Source organism: Balearica regulorum, chromosome 1 (genome assembly GCF_011004875.1).
Source record: "Balearica regulorum gibbericeps isolate bBalReg1 chromosome 1, bBalReg1.pri, whole genome shotgun sequence".
NCBI lineage: Eukaryota > Metazoa > Chordata > Aves > Gruiformes > Gruidae > Balearica > Balearica regulorum.
In genome coordinates, this window is record NC_046184.1 from 73,019,633 (window position 1) to 73,044,257 (window position 24,625).

The 24,625-nt window shown below is 39.6% G+C and overlaps 1 protein-coding gene across 8 annotated transcripts; it reads right to left on the reverse strand.

The window, feature by feature from the left end:
- Positions 1 to 266: 266 nt before the first annotated feature.
- On the reverse strand, positions 267 to 24,501 carry RECQL (RecQ like helicase). Of its 8 annotated transcripts, none has more exons than XM_075758245.1 (15): positions 24,015 to 24,501; positions 22,144 to 22,216; positions 20,574 to 20,771; positions 18,468 to 18,647; positions 17,463 to 17,569; positions 16,347 to 16,545; positions 15,063 to 15,229; positions 14,430 to 14,511; positions 13,161 to 13,309; positions 12,958 to 13,075; positions 11,204 to 11,342; positions 10,296 to 10,387; positions 3,940 to 4,159; positions 3,504 to 3,633; positions 267 to 3,290 (listed from the first exon to the last, which is right to left on the reverse strand). In XM_075758245.1, exons 2-15 carry the CDS (start codon positions 22,157 to 22,159, stop codon positions 3,102 to 3,104), a joined length of 1,986 nt encoding a protein of 661 aa, XP_075614360.1. In that variant the 5' UTR covers positions 22,160 to 22,216; positions 24,015 to 24,501; the 3' UTR covers positions 267 to 3,101. The 8 variants fall into 8 exon arrangements, 6 of the variants coding, with proteins under 6 accessions (XP_075614360.1, XP_075614342.1, XP_075614366.1 ...); XM_075758227.1 differs by having other exon boundaries at positions 22,144 to 22,647; XM_075758251.1 differs by having other exon boundaries at positions 24,009 to 24,501.
- Between the last annotated feature and the right edge of the window lie 124 nt (positions 24,502 to 24,625).

Here is a 24,625-nt window from a genome sequence, read left to right on the forward strand (position 1 = left end):
TCAGTCAAATGTAAATATTAACATGGCAATAGTGTTCTAGCAACTTCTTGACGTACATGTGAGAGGAGGGAGGTCCCACGGTTCTAGGCTGAGAGCAGTTTCAGAGTTACTAAGGGTAATTTCCTGGTTACTGAATTTATCCCAAAAGCAGTTTACAGGCCAGGAATTAGGGGATCAACATACATCATCTTCTTAGAAGAGGGGGAATCTACCCAGAACACTGAGGGGCAAGGAAAGGACCACTCACTCTTATAGTTGCAATCTTCTTGTGGTTCAAAGATTCTTCTTTTTTAATAAATAGCATAACCACGACATCCACATCTCTCAGATTATGCTTAACTTTTAAGCAGCACCTTTTTCCTCAACCCAGCTATTCCTGCTCCCGTCTCTGACAAAGGCACATGGAACTGAAAGCACCGCTGCTTCAAGTTCACAGCAGCAGCAGCAGCATGAGGCATTACTGTCAGTGCTGCAGGAGCAGCTCCTGGGTTTCCAAACTCAACAAGGGAATAGCTCCATTGTTCTTCTTGTCTGCTATCCCTGTGCACCTAGTACACTAAGATCTTCCCATGTTCGGTCTCAGGCCCTGACATTGTTCCAACTTAGAATATTAATTTTTCTTCCTTTCTAGCAAAAAAAAATAAAGTAACCATTTCAATCTAATTCCAAACCTCAAAAATTAAAATTCTACCATAATTTCTGAATTACATTTCCACCACTTGTGAAACTTCTTCAAAACAACCTCTACTACTCTTACCTTGTAATCATGAATATTTTTTTACCGTTTTTCAACTCTTGACTATCATAATTTTGATTGAGCTTGCATTAAACCTGTATATTACAGAGAAACACATCCCGTGCTCACCCAGACAGGTATTTAATTGCCATCAGCCACTCCGCTTTGTGGGATGAGGTAAAATGCAAGAACGTTTGCAGCAATAAGCACTGGGGCTCTCTTACCTTGACAGAACCAAGATGTTATGCGAAAGGACTCATGGGTGAGCCTAAAGAGGCAGGTTTCTCTTCAAAATGGTGGAGAGACACTACTTCAGGCCATAGGCAAGCAGCGATACTCTCCAATAGTTGCTTTCTCTTTTCTGTTGCCATAAACAACGGGAACATAAGGAAATGGACAGGTGGAATAGCAGAGTTAAGGGACTAGAATTCAGAAACTTCCCACAGATTAAGTTTCACGTAGCCCACAGTTGGGGCTTAAAGTATGCAACTTTCAAAGACAGTCATGTTCTAGTGCTTACAGAGCAGGGGAGTATTTCTTAGGGCAACCAGGTTCACTTCTAACTAGAATACAGATCTGTAGTTGGAATAAGCCAACTCAACAGGGGAAGGAGGGGAAAGAGAGAAGCATTTCTTAAGTGGCCTTTTTTCTGTATTTCCCATATAAAGTATAACTTTCACAAAGGGAACAGCTGAGATCAAGAAAAGTTGTCTTGTTTTTAAGTATAAACATCGGTACTTCTGAAAAGCAGAGAAGAGGTAATTTTCTATTTGAGTAACAAGCTAGAGAAATCCAGTTCTAAGAGCAACAGACGTATTTTAAAGGCATAAATACACATAATATTTCACAAAAAATCCCTACAAGTCAGAAGTAGTGCAATGCTGGAACAACCACCCCTGGCACAGTGGAGGTTCTGACCCACGCACGGCTCCAGAGGAAAGCTGCCGCTGCAGCAGCCCGGGCCTCCAGATGTCCAGCGTCTCTCCCTGGGAGCTGTGCTGTAGCTGCAGTGCCAAGTTTCTGGGTGAAGGAGCTGCAGGAGGAGGGGAGCGGCCTGCGCAGCAGCCAGGAGGAGGAACAGGAGGTGACAGGGTCTTCACAGGGACTCTGCAGAACTAAGGAGCACCCGAGCCCGGTGCTGCAGAGGAGGGAAAACCTTGAGACTACCCTCACAGGAGCAGTGGATGCAGACTCCCACAGGAGGAAAGGCTGGAAAACCCTGGCTTCCAGCAACACAAAAGTTTTCCTTTTCTGCCTGCAGTTCTGCTGTGGCAGAGCAGGTACCAGTGCCCTGAGAAAGAGGATAAACTCCACCAAGGAATGCATCAATGCCAGCTGAACCTGAGCCAAGTGTTCACGCAATGAAGAAAAAAAAAGGAAGATGAGAGCAGAGAATCCCTCCTGTGGGGGACAGAGGCTCTCATCGCCAACCCTGCAGACATCGACAAGTTTGTTTCTTACTAGGTGCCTGGGTCCCATACGTTGCTCAGTGGCCGTGTGATTCAGGATTTTAAACTTAACAGAGAGCCAAGGAAGGCGGAGTAGATGAAATTACAGCTAGAGTGCTGGGTTAAGTTCTGCACTTCCCAGTACAAGAAGCATACCGATAGATTGGACTGAGTCTAGCCGAGGGCTACCAAGCTGCCTAGGTGCTCAGAGAAGAGAAACAGAGAACTGGATTTCTTCCAGATTGAAAAAAAAGAAAGCCCGGGGAGAAGGGGAGTGACTGTTGTGATCTTGCTGTTGTCTTCAGCTACCTAACGGAAGAGCACAGCAGCAATGGGGCCAGACTTCTCAGGAGAGCACGGGGGAGGACAAGAGGCGACAGACAAATTGCAACACAGGAAATAACAATTAGATCTAAGAAATGTCCTAATTTCTTTTTTTGGTCATGAAGGTGGTCAAATATTGGAACAGGTGCTGAAAGGGGTTGTGGAATCTCCATCCTTGGGGACAGTTAAAACTTAACTGGACATGGCCCTGAGCATCCTGTTTCAACTGGACCTGCTTTCAGCAGGAGGTTGGACTAGCTGGTCTCTGGAAGCCCCTTCCAGCCTGCGTGGTTCTGTGGTAGTGTTACTATACACTACACTTCCAAAAGAATTTAAAAGGCAACATGGTAATTATTTACATTTTGTAGTCATTGCTGTATCATAAGATACACACCAGTTATTTTGATATGTAGCATTTTTCCCTTAACTACTAGACTTTTTCTAGATTTGAGGGTTTTAAAGATACTTGTTTCCCTGTTTTTTATTTAAAAAATAAACAAAAAATACCATTACTAAAACACAAACTGAACTTACACACTGCATTGTCCATGGAGAAACAAACATGATTAGATCCTAAATGAAGTCTGTGAAACTCAGTCAAGAACTACAGGTTGGTCATCTCCACCTGCCTGAAGCTTAGGCTTCTTTGCTTTTAAGTTAGAACCACAGTTCAGCCGTTTATGCTTCTGTGACTTCTTCACAACTGAATCTTGGACAGTCTTCGAAATAGTCTGAGCATTTTCGCTGCTTCCTTCCGAATTCAAAGATTGACATGGTTTGTCCTGTAAGTTATAAACAATTCTATTAAAATTCTACCATTCTTTTCCTTCTTTTTCAGTGTTCCCACGCAAAAGAGAAGATACTTATGAGGTCTATTTGAAATCCTATTGATTGCATTACTATGAAAAATATATTGAGCAGATATCAAACTATTAAAATATATTAAAATGGAAAAGATATCGCTATATATAGCAAGTCAGTACAGATATAAATACCTTGTAAACACTTTTCTTGTTTGTTATCCCTTCTATAGTTATGACGTGTGCCTCATTTCTCAGCAGACCTGCTTTTGGTCCTATCTTCAGGTAAGATATTGTAGCAAATGCTGTGAAGCTGAAGTCTTCCCTGTGTAAATTAAATCACTGTTATAAGGGAAGGTTGGAGACAAAGACAAGCTACACCATATGCAAGGGAAAAATGGGACACATTAACCCTTATGATGGATGTTTCAAATAGCAGCTTGATTCTACTTTATCTATTCAAGGGGATAGTTACTTTAGAGTCTGATCAACACTTAACATAATTCAGTTTGTGGACCTTTACACACACAGTATGTAACCATTAATACTACACAGAAGTAACACAAGAATAAAGAAAAATGACTAGAAGATGTTAAAAAAAAAAAAAAAAAGAAGTAGTCATCTTACATACTTCAGATATTGCTGCAGCAGTAAATGGGCAATAATTCTCTCCAGTTCCTCTCGAGGGTGCTTTGGTGGAGTGACCTCAGCCACCCTGAATTTTGATACACCTTTTCCAGACCATGCATCGATTAATTTCAGTGGGGTGAGTTTCTCACTCATGCTTTCAGCTTGCTCAAGTATCTTGATTAGATCCCTGCAGTATGCTGTTACATCCGTTTTCTGACATGCTACAAATAAAAGTGAAGTTACGTTTAAATAGCAAGTTATTTATAATTATTTAGATAGTATCCATATATACATTAGGTGTATACATATACCTGCATTTTTATATATTTATAGATAAATATCTGTGTCGTATAATAGCAATGCTTTTTCTGTTGTTTTTAAACTATAACTTAACAAATAAAGCTGTAACTTTCCCTCCATCAAATTCAGATATATTTGTACGCAAACTTACATTTATCTTTCTACTTCATTATTAAAACTCCAATCCTGCAAACATTTTTACATGTATTTAACATTACAAAGCACAGAAATTATTTCAAAGAAGAATTTAAAAAGCGTAACATTTGTAAGGTAGCTACTGTGTTACTCTGCAGCTGGATTCCTTTTCCTCACCCATAGTATCTATTGTGGAAAGATTAGAGAACAAAGAGGAATTGAAGAATATAAGCGAGACATTTTTTCTCTCAAGATACTCACGGAAAAATGAGACAGAAAAAAAGTATTAATTTTATTATACAAATTAGCTTCACCATGAATAATTATTCTGAGCACTAACACATCCATGTACTACATAATGATTGCACTTCTGCAGCATGATCAGATGATGGCATAGAATGACCCCAACTGCCTCCTCCAATACTAAGAATTAAGTATTGAAAATCTAGTACTACTGCTAGACTTCCTCAGACCTTCCTTATATACCAAAAGGCCCTGGGGGTAAACCAGCAGTAAACATGATATATTTAAACTCTACTTCATCACATGGCTCCTTGGGGACAAACCAGCTCTATACTCTTCTCAACCTCTGATCCCAGTGTAAATTTCAACAAGACATTGCTACTGGTGTAATTTTGCAAAACAGTTTTATTATTTAGACATAACTAACTGTATAAAGTGACATATTTTTGTTTTCTCTACCCCCCAAAAAATGTACAGGGAAATAAAGTCTAGTTATGAGAACAGTTTTGAATACAGATTTGTTCCTAAGTTTTTCAAGTGCTGATCACTACATTATCCAAACGCTTTGCAACAAGCATGAGGTATGAGGAAATGGTATTTTCCACGTATTACAATTCACCTGGTCCTCAAAGAAATTTAAGGTGGTTTTGTGTGTCCGGTTAGAGATGCCCAAGACCAACTTTTTCTCAGCACTCTTTTCAGCTTTCTAGCTTTGTATGGGGCTTCCTATGTCTAAACCAGAGCTTTCAGTTAAGTGCAGCAAAAGAAATTTTGTGCATCTTCAGAGACTTATGGCTTTCTGGATGGGTACCAAAAATGACATTTAGAGCAATCAATGATCACCCATGAAAGTGTAGTTTAAGCTACCCAATACTGCCCAAGATATTTGTGGGCAAAGCAGCAAAAAAAATTATGACCCAGACCTCGTTCTACTGTGTCCTGGTTTTGGCAGGGACAGAGTTAATTTTCTGCTTAGCAGAAGAAAGCAGTAGAAGATAGTGGTGTGTTTTAGATTGAGGATGTGAATAATGTTGATAACACGCTGATGTTCTTAGTTGTTGCCAAGCAGTCAAGGACTTGTCAGCTTCTCATACTAGCCTGTCAAGGAGAAGGTCACGGGCACCCAGGAACCTGGGAGGGGACACAGCCAGGACAGCTGACCCAAGCTGGCCAAAGGGATATCCATACCATATGACATCATGTTCCATATGTAACTGGGAAGTGAGCCAAGAAGTAGGGCAGCTCAGGGGTCTTGAGAAACATTGACCAGGTGGTGAGAAACTGTGCTGTTTATCATCATTATTAGTATCTTACTTTTCTGTCCTATTAAACTGTCTTTATCTCCACCCATGATTTTTTTTTTTTCTTTTCTTCTCCATTTTCAATTCTCTCCCCAATCCCACTGGGGGCAGGGGTGTTGGGTAGGTTGGTGGGTTGTGAGCAAACAGCTATGCGGTTGTTTTAGCTGTCAGCCAGATTAAACCACGACAGTCCTTTCTGGCACCCAACATAGGGCACGAAGGGTTGAGATAACAACAGATCTGACCAGAGCACGTTAAAACAATTTGTAAGCATTCATTATATTAGTTTAATAGTTGCTGGACACAATGTTGTTATTTGTTCACATGGCTGTGTCACATAAATCCTTACTTGTATTACATGTTCCCTACAATGCTGTTTATCTTCTCTGGGAGCTGGATGAGAATGTTCCTTTTGCCGCACTGTGTACTACTCACTTATGATAAGATAGCATTATTAGCCATACCTCAGGCGCTGTCTCCCAGGAATTATTAGGAATCACACTTTCTATCTTTTTTCTGCAGAGAACCAATCTATGGGGGGAGACAAGGGGGAACAAGTTCACCTTCCCTTTCTCCTTCAGGCTAGTTACAAGAGCTCTTGAGAATTTTGAATACCCTTGGGATGTTCAGACCAGCATACTTTTATTGCTAGTTCTCCTGATGTGTTATAGGTCTTGTTCAGTGTTAAACTACTTAAAATATCACCCAGAGATCTGCCCTGAGGCTGGATAGTTATGAATGGCAGGGTGTGTGGGACAGCATGGGCAAATGCTTAGAGCGGTGGGCCGGCCCCCCACCCCGTGTTTTGGAACTTCAACCCCTGAACAAGTGCAGAATCCCAAAAAGCTAGTAGAATGTTTGGAAAAAGTATGCAGTGACGCTGGCAGTTCCAGAGGGACACAAATCACTGCAATATGCTGGGGCCTGGCCCATGCCTACTGAGCTCTGTTCAACACTACTTACTGCCCTCAAAGGGAAGAGAGGGTCTCTAGATCTGACAACAAAATGACAGGCACTGCAGCCACTCCAACCCTCACAACAAGCACCGCGGCCACTCAAACTCTGGTGACAGGCACTGCAGCTGAACCAAAAACCAACCCATGCCAGTATCAGTCACCCCTACACAGAAGAAGAAATACACCAAAAAAATCAGCTTCCTTAGTAAGGGATGACAATGAACCAGGACCATCACAAGAACAGGAGAAAGAGGCAGAAACAGAGGTAATCACCCTGTCCCTGAGCTGTGAGATATGGGAAAAGATTTCAGCCATCGCCCAGGTGAGCACATCAATGTAGCTGCTTCGATGCTGGGATAATGGGGCCAGTAGCCTGGAATTAGAGTGTACAGAGGCCAAGCAGCTGGGGTCCCTGTTTAGGGAAGGGGGCATTGACAAGGCAATTTGGGAAAAAAAACCCACAAGCCCTCAGCCTCTGGAGGCAACTTCTGTTAAGCGTAAAGGAAAGGTACCCCTTCAAGGAAGATGTTGTATGTCATTCAGGCAAGTGAACCACTATGGAGTGAGGTATCCATAGTACCCGAGAGAATTAGCTGTGCGGGAAATGGTTTATTTTGACCCAGACAACTCACAGTTATCCACAGATCCAGATGAAGTCCAGTGCACACAACCCATGTGGTGGAAGTTTGTATGGAGCACACCATTGTCGTACACTAACTCACTGGCAGTAAGGGACCAAGAAGATGAAGAGGCACCAACGGTGGATGAAGTGGCTGGCTGACTCCAGCAATACAAAGAAAGTCTCTCTTCTCGACTGAGAAACTGGTCCAGCAATTCAAAAGAGGGTATGTCCTATTCTCCACCTGCACAGATCAGTATCTCAGCTATTAGGAGTAAGCATTCCTCTGCTCAAGAGAAAGGATATAGAGGGTACACACCACGAGGCACCCTGTGGTTTTACATGTGTGACCACAGAGAGAACATGAGGAAGTGGAATGGAAAGCCTACCTCGACCCTAGAGGCACAAGTACATGAGTTGCAAAGAAAAACAATCACTAAAGAGGATTCTTCCAAGAAAAACGCCACTCCAGATTCCAGCAGGCAGTCCCCCAGACTGAGTGAAAGGCCTGACTGCACTTATGATCCTCTTGAAGGGACTTCTAAGTCCTTTTTACAAGTGAATAACAAATATAATGAGCAGGATTAGAGGGGCCCTGCCTCCAGCCAGGTGGAAGAAAGGGACAACCGGGTTTATTGGACTGTGTGGATCCAATGGCCTGGCACATCAGACCCACAGGAGTATGAGGCCCTAGTGGACACCAGTGCACAGCGCACCCTAATGCCATTAAGCCACAAAGGGGCAGAACCCATCTGTTTTTCTGGAGTGACAGGGGCACCCCAACAGCTAACTGTACTGGAGGCTGAAATGAGTCTAACTGGGAATGAGTGGCAAGAGCCCCCTACTGTGACTTACCCAGAGGCTCTGTGCATCCTGGGCGCAAATACCTTCTCTGGAGGTAGTCTCAAGGACTCAAAAGGGTACCGGTGGACTTTTGGCATAGCTGCCTTGGAGACAGAGGAAACTGAACAGCTGTCTATTTTGCCCAGTCTATCAGAGGACCATTCTGTTGTGGGGTTGCTTTTGCTCAAAGACCTGGGTGCACTTGGTGGGTGATGCAGAAAGATAGGACAGTCCAATGTGTACCTCAAAGGGATTTGATTTCGGGTGAGAATAGCCAATGATTTAAATTGTATGATGTTAATAGCTATATAATAATGCATGTCATCATTATTATGATTGCTATATGCCATAGTAACAGTATTACAGTAAGAATTATCCAGATTAATGAAGAATGAACTTTGATGAAACCAGAATTGACTTCAGCAATGAGCACCCAGCAACGTTGTCAAGATTGACATCTTCAACCTGCAGACTGTGAGCATGGACCGCACCAAATACATCAGCTACAAGCTCCAGATGCAGCATGGAGCAATCCACCATCACATACCATCTCCCCTGCCCTGAGACACTGTTATGACAGATGGACCCCAAAGCCATGGACTAAAGGAACTCAGTGGACATTTATAAACATTTTACAGACATTTCACAGCAGTGGTCCATTGATGAAGAGAATGATATCTCTGTGTGTATGTAGATATATATATCTACACACACACACCGACCACACCCCCACAAAAAACAGGAAAAGTGATGGTGATTAATTGCAATGTGTTGGAAAGTGTGGGACCTGGATATGGTATAGAGTAAGGAGTGGACAGTGTCCTGGTTTCGGCCGGGATAGAGTTAATTTTCTTCTTAGCAGAAGATAGTAGTAGAAGACAGTGCTGTGCTTTGGATTGAGGATGAGAATAATGTTGATAAACTGGCCAAAAGGATATTCCATACCATATGATGTCATGCTGTGTATATAGCTGAGGGGTGGGCCGGGAGGTGGGGCAGCTCAGGGCTCTTGCAGAGCATCGACTTCTGGTGGTAAGAAATTGTGCTGTTGATCACTTGGTTTGTTTTTTATTATTATTATCTTCCTTTTCTGTCCTATTAAACTGTCTTTATCTCAACCCACAAGTTTTACTTTTTTTTTTTGTTTTTTGCATTTCTGATTCTCTCCCCCACCCCACTGAGGGGAGGAGGGGTGTGAGCCAACAGCTGTGTGCTTGTTTTAGCTGCCAGCTGGGTTAAATCACAACATACTGAAACCACCCTCCTTTACCATGCAGCACGTCTTGTTTCAGCTCATCTCGCAAGTTCCCCCTATATCTGGTCCCTCTTATGATCCCAACTTCCTTCCAAAGGAAGGGCACACGCTAGACAGACATTGTGCTGTTAGCCCTAACACATGCAAAATCCTGGATTAGTGTGCTCAGTCGTTCTGCACAACTGCCATGCACAGTCCTGACACAGGTAGGTCTCGTGAGCACACAGTACTGAAATCCTCAGAGATTTTACCAGGCAACTTGTAAAACGACATGTGCAAACTGTGTCTTCTCAGAGCTTAAGTGTGAACGGTTTGACATGCAGAGGGCAAGAGGCTCCTTCTCAAAATACAGCTTTCACACACTAAAAAAAAATATTGAAACAAAACCCAACACATACCAGATTCATTTTAAAACAGGTAAGCCAATCTCCCCCTTGCCCCAGCTTCACTTTTGGGAACAGGTGAGCCTGAAAGATGCTGAAATGTTTGGCCTCAGGCCAAACCAGGAAGCATCCTGCAAAATGCCCTGAATTTGACAGCACTAAAGCCACTGAAAACTGATGTTCATAACAAAAGTTGAACCTTGGAAAGAGGCAGTATAACAAGCACACTTTACAGAAGTTGCTCACAGTTTGTCTGAACTAGATATTTCTTTAAGCCAACCTTCATGTTCTCTGTCCTTGGTTATAAAAATAATTTACTTACAGTTGTCTCTACAGCAGTTATCACACATTCTGTTGCAGTTTGCAGAATCCCATACTTCATCAAAATGATGGGCTATGAGGACCCGGCGACACCTGAAAGAGCAAAGAGCAAAGAGGAACTATAGAATGTAAATGTATACACCTGTGTCATAAATGATGAAAGTGGCAAAGAGAAGGCCCTCTGGGTCAGCTCATATCTCAAAATAAGCATGAAGAATTATCTCAGAAAAAAATAATCAGAAGACAAAGACTGCAACACAGTATTCACTGCCAGTTATGCTAATAGGAATAACTAGTAGCTTTCAGCAATACTGAAGACTGCTGTAGGAACAATTTGGTTACAGTAGAAAAGTATAATCTGCAATTCCAATAGAATGAAAAATCATAAGAATATGAACTAATTCTTAGACTGAGGCCAACAAAGACTATACTGAATGCACGAGTTGTCCACAACATAGATACAAGTGTTTTCCATGAAGTATTCATTACAGCTCAGTGCAGCAGATGAAGTGTTAAACACATGCCGACTCCTGCATGGCCATGAAATACTGCTATCTTAGAGTGAGAAGCAAAGCATTGCAGTATTTGCTCTGGATGGGACATGAAAGTCAAACACTATTTGTTGACAGATATTTTATCTGAACATAATTGCTTCCAGAACTTTATCCTGTAGCTGACAAGCAACACACCGTCATCCAGTTATGTGCAAAAACACTCATACTGAGCAGCCAAACTCCAAATTCAAGATGCTGTTACAATGTATAGTGAAGTGGGGTGGTTTATGTTGTTGTTGGCTTGGGGGGGGAGTAAGGTGTTTGATGCTTTTTTTTTTAAATATCCTCTAAAAAACCCCAACAAAATTAGCCAAACTATTTTAAAACTGGCAATCAAGCCACCACAGTAACTTACTTGTTCATATTCTGGCAGTAAGACACCATATCATACAGCTTCTCTTGCCCTACGTTTTCCATCACTACCATTGAGCTGATTCTAAATATATCTCCAAAACCATAATACAAAATGCAGTCAGCTTTTTGGTCATCTCTGCCTGCAATGCATTAAACAAAGAATTTAGACTTTAAACTTTAGAAGAGATTTACTTTAAGCATAGCATTTTCTGGTAAAAATTCCACCCTTATCCGCATGTGCTTCTGCAGCCCCTATAGATAGAGTACATGACTGTAACAGTATCAAGCATAACATATTAGGCAATAGACCGTAGCATGATACAGACTAGAAATAAAATATATTTAGAACAGTGTTCTACAACTACAGAACTAAGCAAACTGAAAATATTACACGATGAAGATTTTGACTCTTTAACAACTAAAATAAAATATTAATGTCTTACAGGAAGTCAGTGAAATCTCCATTTTTCTCACCTTAACACCTCTTGGAAAAATCCAGTCAAATACACCTTGAAGCCTAATACTTATTTGATTAAAAAGACATTGTGAGCTTCAAATACCTTATTTGGTATTAATGGAAACAAAGAGAGAATTAGGTAAGATTTAACAAAATATTCCATTTAAAACCAACTGTGTCTTTTATAGCTGAACTTATACTATCTCTTCCTTCCCATTGCCCACCCTTTCCAATGATGTGCTGATAGGAGCCTTCGTGCTGTTTACAAGATTCAGAGAGCAGAAAAGGTCTAAAAACCCTAAACCTTTGAAGAGTTTAACATATAATGGAAAGAACTACTTCACTTGGATGGGCAGTCAAGGGGAATGAGGAAGGTTTCATAAGCTAAGTAGTATGTTCAGGCAAATGAACAGTGGTGCTTGCTTAATCTCCTGTCCAGAAGAATCTCATTTAAATTGAGCTATGAAAAAGAAACACACAAAAGCTTGCTCTAATCACCCCAAGCTGATAAACATTGTGAAACAACTACTTCAGCACCTATATGGCCCTTGCGTCTCTAGCATAAGCAGATACAAACTGCCACAAACTTTGATGAACATTGTATTTCTTAGGCCAGCACTAAGGTAAATTTCTATCATACAGGCATAAACAAAATCTCAACCAATCGTCCCTCAGGGTCTTCAAAAAGCTTTCCTCCACATTGATTCAAATCTGTCTTTGAAAAAGTAATAATGCACAAGGTCAAAATACCCAAAGCAAAACAAAATACCACCAAAAAACCTTTTTTAGCCTTAACAGCTATTTAGTGCTGCTATACGTTGATCAATCCTTAAAATTCCCTGCTCCAGACTCCCCACCCTACTTGTATTTCTGTGGCCACCAAAATTCATACAGTCATTAGACATCATCTAGAGACAATGTAAGCAAATCATGCATCCCAGCTGCTATGCAAAGAAAAAAAATCTTTTCTGTATCACACATCCAACATCATACAGTCAATGTCATGTTATGAAAATATTCTGGTAAGCCACAGATGTCACAAAAATCACATAATTAAAAAATGCTGAGTAAAGGGCTAGGTACCTAGTTATTCTTCACTACACTGCAGTCCAGAGGCCTGAGATCATTAATGTAATTTAGATTTGCTCTAAAGCCTCTTTACAGAGGCAGAGTGGCATTATACACTTTAGAACCTGTTTCAAAGACAAGATACCTTGCAAATGGCTGAAATCAAAGTACAATTTTATGGGTTTAACAGATGTAAACAGGTACTCTGCAAAAGCCATTTCCTGCAATACCTGCACGTCCACTCTCTTGGTAGTAGTTCTCCATGGATTTGCTCATAGAATGATGAATTACAAATCTCACATCAGGTTTATCAATTCCCATGCCAAAAGCAACAGTCGCCACTACGACCTGAAACAAAATTAAGAAACCATCAAGGTACCAAAACACTATTTGTTTAAGTGAGACATAAGTCTATGAATAGTATCTACTTTACCTGGATTTGATTTGCTGCCCATCCTTTATGAACTTTGGTCTTGTATTTAGCATCCATGTTTGCATGGTAAGTCCCTGCCTTGATTCCCAGTTTCTGCAAACTCACAGTAACTTGCTCAGAATCCTTCTGAGAAAAACAGTAAACAATCCCTGCACAAAAGTGAAAGATGCCTTATCGTGTTGTCTTAAAAACCCAAACAATCCCTACTACTTAAAAACAACTTTGAAAGTTTTATAAACTTGAAATTAAATAAATTTTAAAAAACAGTAAATAATCTCTGTGCCTATTCAGTCTGCAGTACTGGTAACCATGAATGGAACTTCAGTTATCAGCTTTGACTTGGAGGCTAAAGAGAAAATATGGGTGCCAATCCACATAAACATGGAAATATTCTATTGATGTTCAAGGAGGACAACACTTATTAATGCTTATGTCCTAAGAAACAACACACCTTTACATCTATGACATCTCACCCAACGTTTCAGATAAATCTGCTTTTTGTCATTAGTCAGTTGGGCTAAGTCAATGCTGACACAAACCCACGCAATTTGTGATCATCTTAGCACAGTTTCTATTTGGGGAGCAGCTCAGCACAGCCACAGTGTTCCACAGCAGAGACAGGGACAGACTGATGCTCCAGAAAAGTGAGTTCTGTTGCCCTTGTAATATGGCTCTCCTCTTTGTTTGCAGTACATAATTTACTGATTACACAAAATCCAACTTTTACAGTTCTGCATTCATCACAAAAGTACAATTCAGCCCACCACACACCCATTCTGGGTATTGAATAAGTGAATCTTACGGTCAAATATGGAAAAGTAGTGTTAAAGACAGTAAGTATCCTGACACTGAGATACTAAGTGGCATATGCATGATTTAAGAACATAAAAATAACCTTTTCTGAGCCCTGTTTTTACAATCTTAAAGATTGCTATTATTCTTATCTACGTAAGCATTGTTCTATACACATCAACATTGTATTTCAATACTTCAGAAGATATAAGTAAACTGTAAAGACATTTAAACACTAATGAATAAAAAGAGTAATTATTCAAGGTATGGATCTTATTGAATTTCATTTCTTTTAATGCTGGATGCTTAATGTATAGTGAAAATCAAATTTCTCTGCAGGTTTCAGGAGCACTTGAAAATGTCCCTGTAATGATGATTATTATAAAAAAATACCTTTGGGGTGTTTGGGTTTTTTTTGTTTGGTTGGTTTGTTCTAGGTGGTTTTTTGTTGGGTGGTTGGTTAGTGGGTTTTTTTACCTGAAAGTCCTTTGTATCTTCCATTAATGATCCTAACTATGTCCTCAATGAAATCTTCATTATTCGAAGGCTTATGTCGAACCTCAAAAATATAATAAACACATGCTAGAGTTCTTTAAGTGGGCATGTAATCTGTCAAACAATCCTATTACACTACTTCTTTCAGTAGAATAAACAAAACTATTATGCTATTTAACTAAAACTACTAGATTCTCTTTGTGTAGTCAGATCACGTCTCATAATTCCACAGAAAAACAAGTGTGCAAGTTTTTCCATGAAGAACAAGAAAAGAAGGTGTGGTCAAACTGAAAATACAGTACAACGCCATAATTCACAACTTTTTGCAATCATATGACATTTTCCAACAACTTGGAAGCAGTCTGAGCCTGCTACCTACCTCTCCCCTGCATACCATGCTATCTACTAAGCCTTGCTCACAAAGACGGAGCAGCCCAAGTTCCTCTGCAGATGACAGCAAGTTCAGCAACATGAATCATGAAAGAACACCATAATTCACTTGAAAAATCTATTTATTATTAAAATGTACAATTGAAACTATTCTAAAATGCATTGACTGTAACTTACAGAAGATAATGATTGTGATGCAGTCAAACAAACAGTAATAAGACATACCTCATAGTAAAGATTGGGCCGGTTAAAAGACGCAGTAAAGGTAATACACTTCTGAACATGCAAAATTTTCTGAGCGTCCTTTAAAACATGATTTGTAGCAGTTGCTGTCAATCCAATCAAGGGAACATTGGGAAACTGTCTTTTCAAGATACCAAGAGACTTGTAGTCTAAGCAAGAAAAAAAAAAGGGGAAAGAAAAGGATTTGTCATACCATAGATCCAAAGTTTAAAAAGATACTAATGTAGATAGCATTCAATGGGGTAATACTCCAATGAATGTTATTACTGATTGATTTACTACAGAACTAATTTATATATCCGAATGAAGTAATAAAAAGGTTGCACTTATCAAAACAGATGCTTTCTCTAAGTGAATTTTGTAAAAGCAGCCACAATTCAGAAGGCAAAATATAGTGAAATAGAATTTCTTAAAAAAGTTAGAAAAAAATGTAAGTGGCATCACGTTAACCAAGATTCAAGTTATTTTGCAGGTCTGTTTTTACCAACAACTTTTCAGTAAACAGACCTTTGCTAATAAACAAGCAATGTGAAATTTGGACATACACCAGACCGTACTAAGGAAAGATTTTAAAGGCTCAGTGCTGACAATCACTGGCTGCATTTCTGTTCTAAGGCAGCAAGAGGTACATATCCAAATGCTATGTTGCTGTTTAACCGACAAGGCTCTTCATTCAGACACCACTTTTTAACAAAACTGCAAAGGTTGACTTTACAGTTACTATTGCTTCAAATCAGGTGGTGTTTGGTTTTTTTTTTTCCCCAAAGGCAAGAAACAGTAACCAGTAAGTAACAGTCTTCTACAACTAACAAGACAGGAAACAAACTGAAGCACACTTTCTTTCCCTGCCAGTCAAGGGCATTTGTTTCAACTTGCTTTAGAAGCAATGAAAATATAACCCATTAATTTACAAAATGCTCTACCTCTGTCACCCAGAGTGTTAGGTAGCAGTGTAGAGAATGACACTTTTTCCTGTAGCAGTAGATTAAAGAAAACTGTATTGTCCATATTAAAGACAACAGCCAAAAACTTTCATTTTATTAAGCTCCCGTTAAACTGACAGCAAAATCACCCCCATTTGCATGAACTTAGCTCCTGGACAAGGATATAGTCATTTGTGAACTAAAGTCCTTGAGCTAACACAGGTACTTGTCATACACTAAGTATTTACTTAATGGATGAAAAGCACCTGGCTTTATTTCAGGCCTAACTCATTATTTATTGATGCCTGAATAACACTGCAAACTAGATTTCTAACATGCATACCAGGCCTGAAGTCATGGCCCCATTGACTACAGCAATGGACCTCATCTACAGCAATGCGAGCAAGACACCCTGCTTGATAAGCTTTCTCTAGCTTTGACATGAACATTTTGCTTTTCGCAATCTTCTCCGGGGTCACATAAATGAGCTTCAGTTGCGAATTTCTGTCTAGCATTTCTGTATGAACCCACTTCACATGTTCCTGTTCAAAACAAAAGGAGAAATCAGTGGCCAACAAACTGGGACAACACACTGAAGTTGCTTAGTGCTAAGATTCTTAAGAGGTTATAACAATTCATAAGGGGTAATAACAGAGACTGATAATCTGTTACACAGTATTTACCACTACTATAACATTTTATATATCATGATCTTCTTCAAAGACTTAATTTTAATACTTGGAAAATCTGTCACAGAACTTTGAAAAAGCAAACTATTCAGTATTTGTCTTAGCTTCATCATGTGGTATCAGTATTTTCCCAATAGTGTGCTAAACATGCCTCTGGTACTACAAGTGTAGTAATAATTTCTTACACACAATTGTAACCTTTATTACTGAGTTTTCAAAGCGTTCTACCTCAAAGTGGGCTCCAAGTTCAGCACATTGCATCAAGCCACTAACCTATGCAAGTTAATGACCATGGCCTCCTAGTAGTCAGGAAAAGATATTTCACTGTAAAAAAGCAATTGACTAATAACAGACTGGGTAATAAGTTGCTTCTTGGTCTCTGGATCAAACAGCTTACCATTCTAAAGTAAGATAAATAATTATATGTAAAAGTCTGCACTGCTCAACATGTTACTAGTGGGCAAAAATCACCTACTCTAATCTTCTTTAAGTCTAGAGACTAAGTAAAAATCTACAACACATCAGCCAGAGGTACTTCACATCCTCTAAATCGTGCCATGAAAGGTGTTGGCTTACATGTATTGTTGTCATTAAAACAAGACCACAAGATACTTATTCACGTTATCCATATCACAGCACGTAGTTGGCAAGATACTGTTGACAGACCGACATTAGCTGATCAAACTGCCATTCATTCAGTATTCATAAACAGAGGCAAGACACCAGCACATACACCACAAAACACACAAAGACTTGGCAGTCAAACATACCTTACTGCTTGAGGCATTCAATAAAGTTGCAGAAATACCAAGCTGTTCTAAAACCATGAGCTGATCTTCCATAAGTGATATCAAAGGACATATCACGAGTGTGAAACCTGTAACAATCAATTTTTGTGCAAACTGAACAGTCTCAATGCCACAAATATCTCCTCTAATACTTTTTACTAATGCATCAGCCCTGTTCGAAAGCAACTGCTAAATGTAAGCTTAAGCTTCATACACAGTAGCAGATTCCCCTCCTAGACAGCTGATAAGCAACTGCTAGGTCACATAAGGATACTTCTTATCAACTACCTGTGACATGCACCTTCTCTTACAATCTAGACCACAAACAACTGAGCTCCAACAAACAGAACATAGGAACTAACACACAAAACAAAGAAAGTCAGATTCACATGTGTTGTAAGGTGCTAATTTACCTCAAATACACAACTTAGTTGTGTTTACCCCACAACTAAGCAACACTAGGTATTGGTAAATTTGGTCTTTATTAATAAACTTCCATGCAGTTAGATAGGTTATTTTTCCAAAAACAAAACACAACAACTTAAAATCTAAAACTGGATATGTATTTTAAAAAAATTAAAATGCAAAGTCTCCCAAATAATCTGAAACTAAAACTTTAGAGTGGAACAGACAAAAAATAGATACCCATACTTTAACAATTTACAGTCTGTATATTCAATTAAAAAGAAAAAAAATAGTGATATTTTTATATTATTAAACACAGAGAACTTTTAATGTATTGAAAGGAACCTAGATAAATTATTCAAATCTAAATCACATCTAAAAGGCACATCCATTTCAAAGCTGCTATTGCATCTTCAGAGAAAATTAAGAGAGCAAAGCAAATATTTCTGGTAAACCTTTCTCTCATATCTTTGCTCTTTGGTCCCCATACTGTGATATTAGACACCACTATAATGCTCATTCTCCAAATAAATATAAAAGGGAGAAAATATATCCAATTGTTTATATGTGACTTTTACATACCATCAGAACAGACAGCTGGTAATTGATAGCAAAGGCTCTTTCCACCACCTGTAGGCATGACAAGAAATATATCCTTTCCTGCCATTGCAGCATTTACTGTTTCAAGTTGCAAGGACCTAAACTTCTGTAGTTTAAACTTGCTCTGCAGTGCAGTTTTTATCTTCTCATACCACGGAAAATCTGTTAAGGGGAAAAAAACAAAACACATTTCATAACCAAGTTTATTAAAATACAAGCAGGAAGGGCAATTTACATATACAATAACTAACTCTGGAAGCAATACAATTTTAGATCTGGGAAAGTGTTTAAAGATTCAGTAATGGCAAATGAAAACACTACACACAACCTGAGCATGTATAAACTAATTTCTAAGGTGGACCTTTGAAAACCCTGCAAACAGTTGTTTGAAAACAATCCACCCGCAGACTAAAGGCTCTCATTGCACATAAATGCGAACTAATACTAAAAAATCACAAGCAGATGAAGAGCTTCAAGGTGCTAAAGATCAAGTTAACTGATTAGTCCAAAATTAAACAGAAATGAGAAGTCTACCCTGAAAATAAATAAAACCACACGCTGAGCCCTACAAGTCTCACTATTAAGTTGCCCACATGCTCCCCTCATACAAATGCAGCGATTACAAATACTATAAACAAAAGCAGGGCTACCATTTCCCCCACCCCCATATATTCCAGAGATAATAATCATTTGCTTATGCCTATTATAAGGGGGAAGAGAAGTTTAATGTTCCCCAAAATAATCACCCCAACATGCTTACAATAGTGGTTTGGTTTTTTTTTTCTTTTCTTCAATAAAGAGCTAAAGACTGCATCATTTAAAGAGATATTAGTATACAAAATTTCAGATGCATCAGGAAGCATATTAACCATTTTCACATTATTAAAATGCAGAAAGCCTGTGGGAACTACAGGCTATACCACATGTGATTCAAGAATTAACTCTGGTACTTGAGGTGCCATTGCTTCCTAATGTACAGAGATCACAGCCAAGATCCAAGGCCCTCTGAACTCAAGAAAAGCCTCCCGGTGACTTCAGTGAGCTTTATAGTGCAACCAAATTTAGCTACTGCTCTTATTCAAGATGTACACAGCATCTGATTGCAGAGATGTTAGTTGTCAAAGCATAGGAGAGAACTGGGCATAAAATCACCCAAAACAAATTGATTTGTTCAATAGCATCAATTTGCAATTATGAAGTATCAGTATTCTTGCATATGCATAACTTCTCAAATACAGATAAATATGGATTAGACTACAAAATTAATTTCATTTTAAAAAAGTAAAAAACCCCAAAGTCCATACAATAAATACAGGCAGAAACTAGCAAGGCATTTCCAAATTGCAAGTGAAGTAAAAGAGGAGGGGAAAAAACATACTGAAAAGATCTGAATTTCATCTGGCTAGCCATAACATGGTCAAGACCCACCAGCTATCCAGGACTTCAGTTAATGTTTAACTTGAAAGACAGCACTTCCAAAAGAACAGCAGGTCTCACACCACCATGGGACACTTGCCACTTGGACTAACTCTAACATACTAATGTATTCTATGTTACTTTGGGCAGTCAGCATCCATCTAATTTGCATAATTTGGTAACGTGGTGAGGCCACATAACCCATGGCAGACATAACCAACATACTACCCGCTCAAGCAAGAAGAAACACAAAGACAGCAAGAATTAACTTTGAGAGTGCAAGATTGTTATTATCAAATCCTGAAAATACCCAGAGTGATTATTTTTAGAACATAAATAAACAGGGAATGTAATTATTGCAATATATCCAGATTTATTCTGGGATTCTTATAGCAACTCAAATCAAGTTGTGACTTTGCAACAGGAAAAGAATAAAAGTAGTTGTAAGAGGCCATTCCTGTGATAATTCTGCCCAGAAGAACTCAGATTAGTATTTAGGAGTGTTCAGGGAGTTAAGTACAAACATTACCCTGTGTAATTAAGATGGCATGTCACCCAGCTGAACAAAATGACATAGAACAATATCATTATCCAAACAAAACTCTGTATGAACATGTTTTTCCCCTACTGAATTAGTTTACTTCTATGTTATAATATTTTGACTCTGCAAACCTCTTTTGTTCCATGCCTCAGCTGAGGTTTCGATGTCTTTACTTCCACCTGCTTCCAAGTCTCCTGAGGACTGCTTTATCAGATTCTTTACTCTCATCTTCTTTTGAAGAAGTTCCTGCTGTTTATCCACAAGCTCCTGAATCTGCATCTCCACTGCCTGCAGCTCATTTTCAATGGAAGCCAGTACCTCCTCTAGCACTGAAGAGGAAAGCAAGGTGAAGGCAGAATAGAGACTACAGTAACTTGGTAATCCCAGTTTTAAAGGATATTGTATTTCATTTATTGATTGAAAACAATCAAAACTGAACACAAACCAAAAGTATCTAGAAAAAACAGACAGCTTGACAGGCCCACAGATAAGATTATAGCATTTAACATCATATATGCCATGTAAATATACTTAGCAAGGCTTAACAACATATTTCTTATATTAGTAGGCCATACATACACAGGTATACTGTAATTTGTCATCTCCAATACAGTGTATGAGAGATATGGAACACTATCATTGCTCATGTTGATTAATAGAGAAAAAAAAAAAATCACAATCCTGTTTCTCAAAAGCAGTGCCTCTCCAGAAAAACATGTGAAATTACATGCATCTGCAGAAGATGAAGTTAAGCATTGATAAGCATATTGCATCAGCCCTGATATAAGAGCTTCTGTTACAATGCAGACAAGCACTCCAGCCAATTCCAAGGTGAGCACAAAATTAGAAAATTTTTAATAGAAAGCATTTACATGTGAAAAGCAACAATAATCTCAGCAAGTAAAGGTCTTCTGGAGATGGAAATAGGGACATTAGCAAAAAGTTACATTCCATGCACTCAGATCTCCCTTCTATGCAGAACATCAAGGTTTGAACACAGAGCTTTTGCTAGCATAGGCCATTCTTCAAGATCTGAAGAACGTGAAGCAAATACTCCCCAAAAGCATGAGTTACATAAGTGAATTTTTGGCAGGAATTTGCCTCTTTACATCCTTATATGCATCTGTTTGAATTACAGATTGTGTTCTAGAATCCAATCCCAAGGGTTTAAAAGAATAATTTACACATACCACAGTAAGCCAAGCGTGTATCAATGTTTCAGAGCCAGGTCAGAAAATCATAAGAAGAAATGTCTTCCTTCCCCCCACCCCACAAAATAAGAGACTTTGGTCAAAGCACAGCAGATACGTTAATCTGTTTATGGACGCAAAAGCATATGATATGGAAAAAGATACCCTCATTACAAATGGCACAAGATGAGGACATACGAATTCCTAAATGCCCACTGTTACTCAGCAGGAAAGAGCTAGTAGTATCTTAAAATATGAAGCATATTTTCCAAAAACTGAAAACCAAGTAATTTCCTTGACAAACCTGCTTTTGTTTTACTTTTTAATCTAAGAAACAAAAAGTTATCCAGTAAAAGAACTTTTTCTTCAAATCTGAAGTATAACATAGACACTACAAACTCTTGTCTGTATATATTAAATTCATATACATAACAATCAATAACATCAGGTGATTATGTCTGTTAACTAAAAGACAGCAAAATGAACATACTGAATGTTAATTTTGGATTACCTGCAACAGCTGCCATCTTTGGAGATTAGAGAATGTTATCCTTAGGAGACCTTACTTAACCAGGCAACTGTCACTAAGAATAAAATAAATAATAATTAAAAAATTATTTCAGGAGTAATCCATCTAAACTTAGAACAAATTTACTGCAAGAGATTCTTTGTTAATATAGGAGGTGTTAATGTAACAGTTTAAGTACTGGTTCATTTAATCTGCCCATATAAATATGCCCAACTAGATGACAACACACTTTTTCCACATCAGCAAAAGGAACAGATAGCAACTCACAACCAATTCCTAAGGCGATAGCTCACCAACCTTCTAGTGAAACCAAGTGAATTTTGACCAAGTTATCAATTTTCTATGAGAGGCATAGTCTAATAGAGACCAGTAATTGACCTACCTTCGACTTTTTTTTATGTCTTCAAAGACTATTTTATAGAAAAGTTTGAACAAATTATATTGAGCCCCTTAGAGAAGTAGCCACCATGACACTTAGAGGATCTTCTAGAAGGAAGTAGAAAAGTAGTGTGGTTCAGAGAAGGTGGACTGGTTTTGACTACATCAGCAGTGAGATGAACTTAGAATTCTAGTTATTGGGTAATTTTTTTCAACAACATTCTTTGTTGTATTGTATGCTAATAAAATGAAACTAAAGAAACATGACATTCTCTCATCCTTGTTGAATTCTGAACCACGTGCTATATACAGGGGAGCCAAATCTGAGGGAAGGTGAAAGGGAACAAATTCAGCAGACCCTCACTATAAGATGATCCTAACTAACAAATATTTTACTGTGTTCCTATAAATGGGGGAAATAAATAAATATATATATTAAAAAAAGAATATGTGAACAAAACACTGACTTTGCCAGAAGAGGTTATAATTAAAAATAAGTTAAAGGCCCACACTTCAGAGAGAAGTTCATTATTGTATAAGATAACCCTGCAGTGCCCAGGTCACCCACATAATCCAAGTTACACAGTTCTGCCTCTATACCACCTGCCCCTTGCACAAAAGTATTTGGAAATATTAGTCTCCCCAAAGTACACAGCAACTAAGGACATCCAGAAAAAACAGCAGCTATGGCACAGACACACTGTAAACGCAATATGCTACTTCTACTGCCCCCATAAACGCAATTCTCACAAATATCGCTAGGCTGATAGGTTAGGAAACATAAGCCATTTTCTTATCCAAGGAGTGGAAAGAGAATGAAAATTACCTATGAAAGTATCCCTATATGCTGCTAAAGCTCCACAATTGCTCCTGTCTCTAAAAGTAGCAGCTCAGCACAACTTATAATTGATTCTGTACTACCACTGCCAACAAAGATCCCCAATTATCATTTGATTCCTCAAAGACGCAGCTCCTAAGAATCTGAATACTGACAAACTCATATCTTACAAACTACAGTGGACAAAAGGCAAGAACAAGCATCTTGCCCATCAGGCAGTTTTACCTCACTGTAAAACCAGCTAAATTCCTACGAATTCATCACATGACAGTCTTTTCTAAATAGTCCACTAGTGGGGAAAAAGAGGCCTCTAGGCATATACACGCTGGCTGTGCCTAAACCAGACAGGTTAGTAACCAGCATCACTTTCCACCCTGCACAGACTTAAATCAGTGTTCCAGCACTGGAAGCTTTCTTACCCCTCCTTCTATTCAGCCTCCAAATTAAAGCTGTTCAGCCCCAACTCTAAGAATTGAGTGACATTAGTAGAGCATTATCAAAGAACCCTTAAAATTAGGGAATAAAACCAACAATAATTGCACAAGTATGGTGTATCATCTTAGCAGTAAATATCACCCATCCAGCCATAAAACCGCGAGAAGCTACCTTAAAATAAAAAATAAAACAAAACCCTTACTAAGAGAGGAGCAGGGGGAAAGCCAAACCGACAGCAGAGAGATATTTTGCACGAGCCGCTTCAGCATTCGTCATCTGCAAGCCGAACACGAGCCGGGGGCGCGAAAGGCGGGGAGCGGCTGCCTCACCGAGGCGGCCCCACGCCTCCAGCGGCCCGTGACGGGGCCGTCACGACCAGACAGGGAAGCCACCTGCTTGGTGGGCCGGGGAGCGGAGCGGGGGCTGGCAGCGCCGCGGCGGAAAGGCGGGCCGGAGGCTGCTGGGGCCGCAGGGGCAGAGGAGGCGGCGGCGGCCGGCAGGCCCGCAGCCCATCACCCCCTTCCTCCCACACGACGGTTACAGCCCCAGCGCGCGCCCCTCACCCGCCCGCCCGTCCCAACGGTTAGCACCGAGGCGCGCGCTCCAACTCCGCCGCTGCACTCCCGCGCGCCGGCACCACGGCTGCTCCCTACTCCCACCTGCACAGCAAGTCTCAGGTCCCGCCCCCCCAGTTTCTCCTCTTCCGCTACCGGCTTCTCTCAGCCAATCATCAAGAGAAGATGAGCGCGACGGTAACTACGTCTATCCCCTCCTCCCCAATCAGCAGTAGCCCCATGAGGCGCTCGTCTGCTT

What these genes read in the sequence shown, in the direction of transcription:
- RECQL (XM_075758208.1), bottom strand. Translation starts at nt 21,426, where the DNA reads ATGTTCTGCATAGAAGGGAGATCTGAGTGCATGGAATGTAACTTTTTG. An exon ending in TACTGCCAGAATATGAACAA is followed by an intron (nt 10,388 to 11,203) that starts GTAAGTTACTGT and finishes TTGCTCTTTCAG; the next exon opens with GTGTCGCCGGGTCCTCATAG. An exon ending in TAACTGCTGTAGAGACAACT is followed by an intron (nt 4,160 to 10,295) that starts GTAAGTAAATTA and finishes TTTTATTTGTAG; the next exon opens with CATGTCAGAAAACGGATGTA.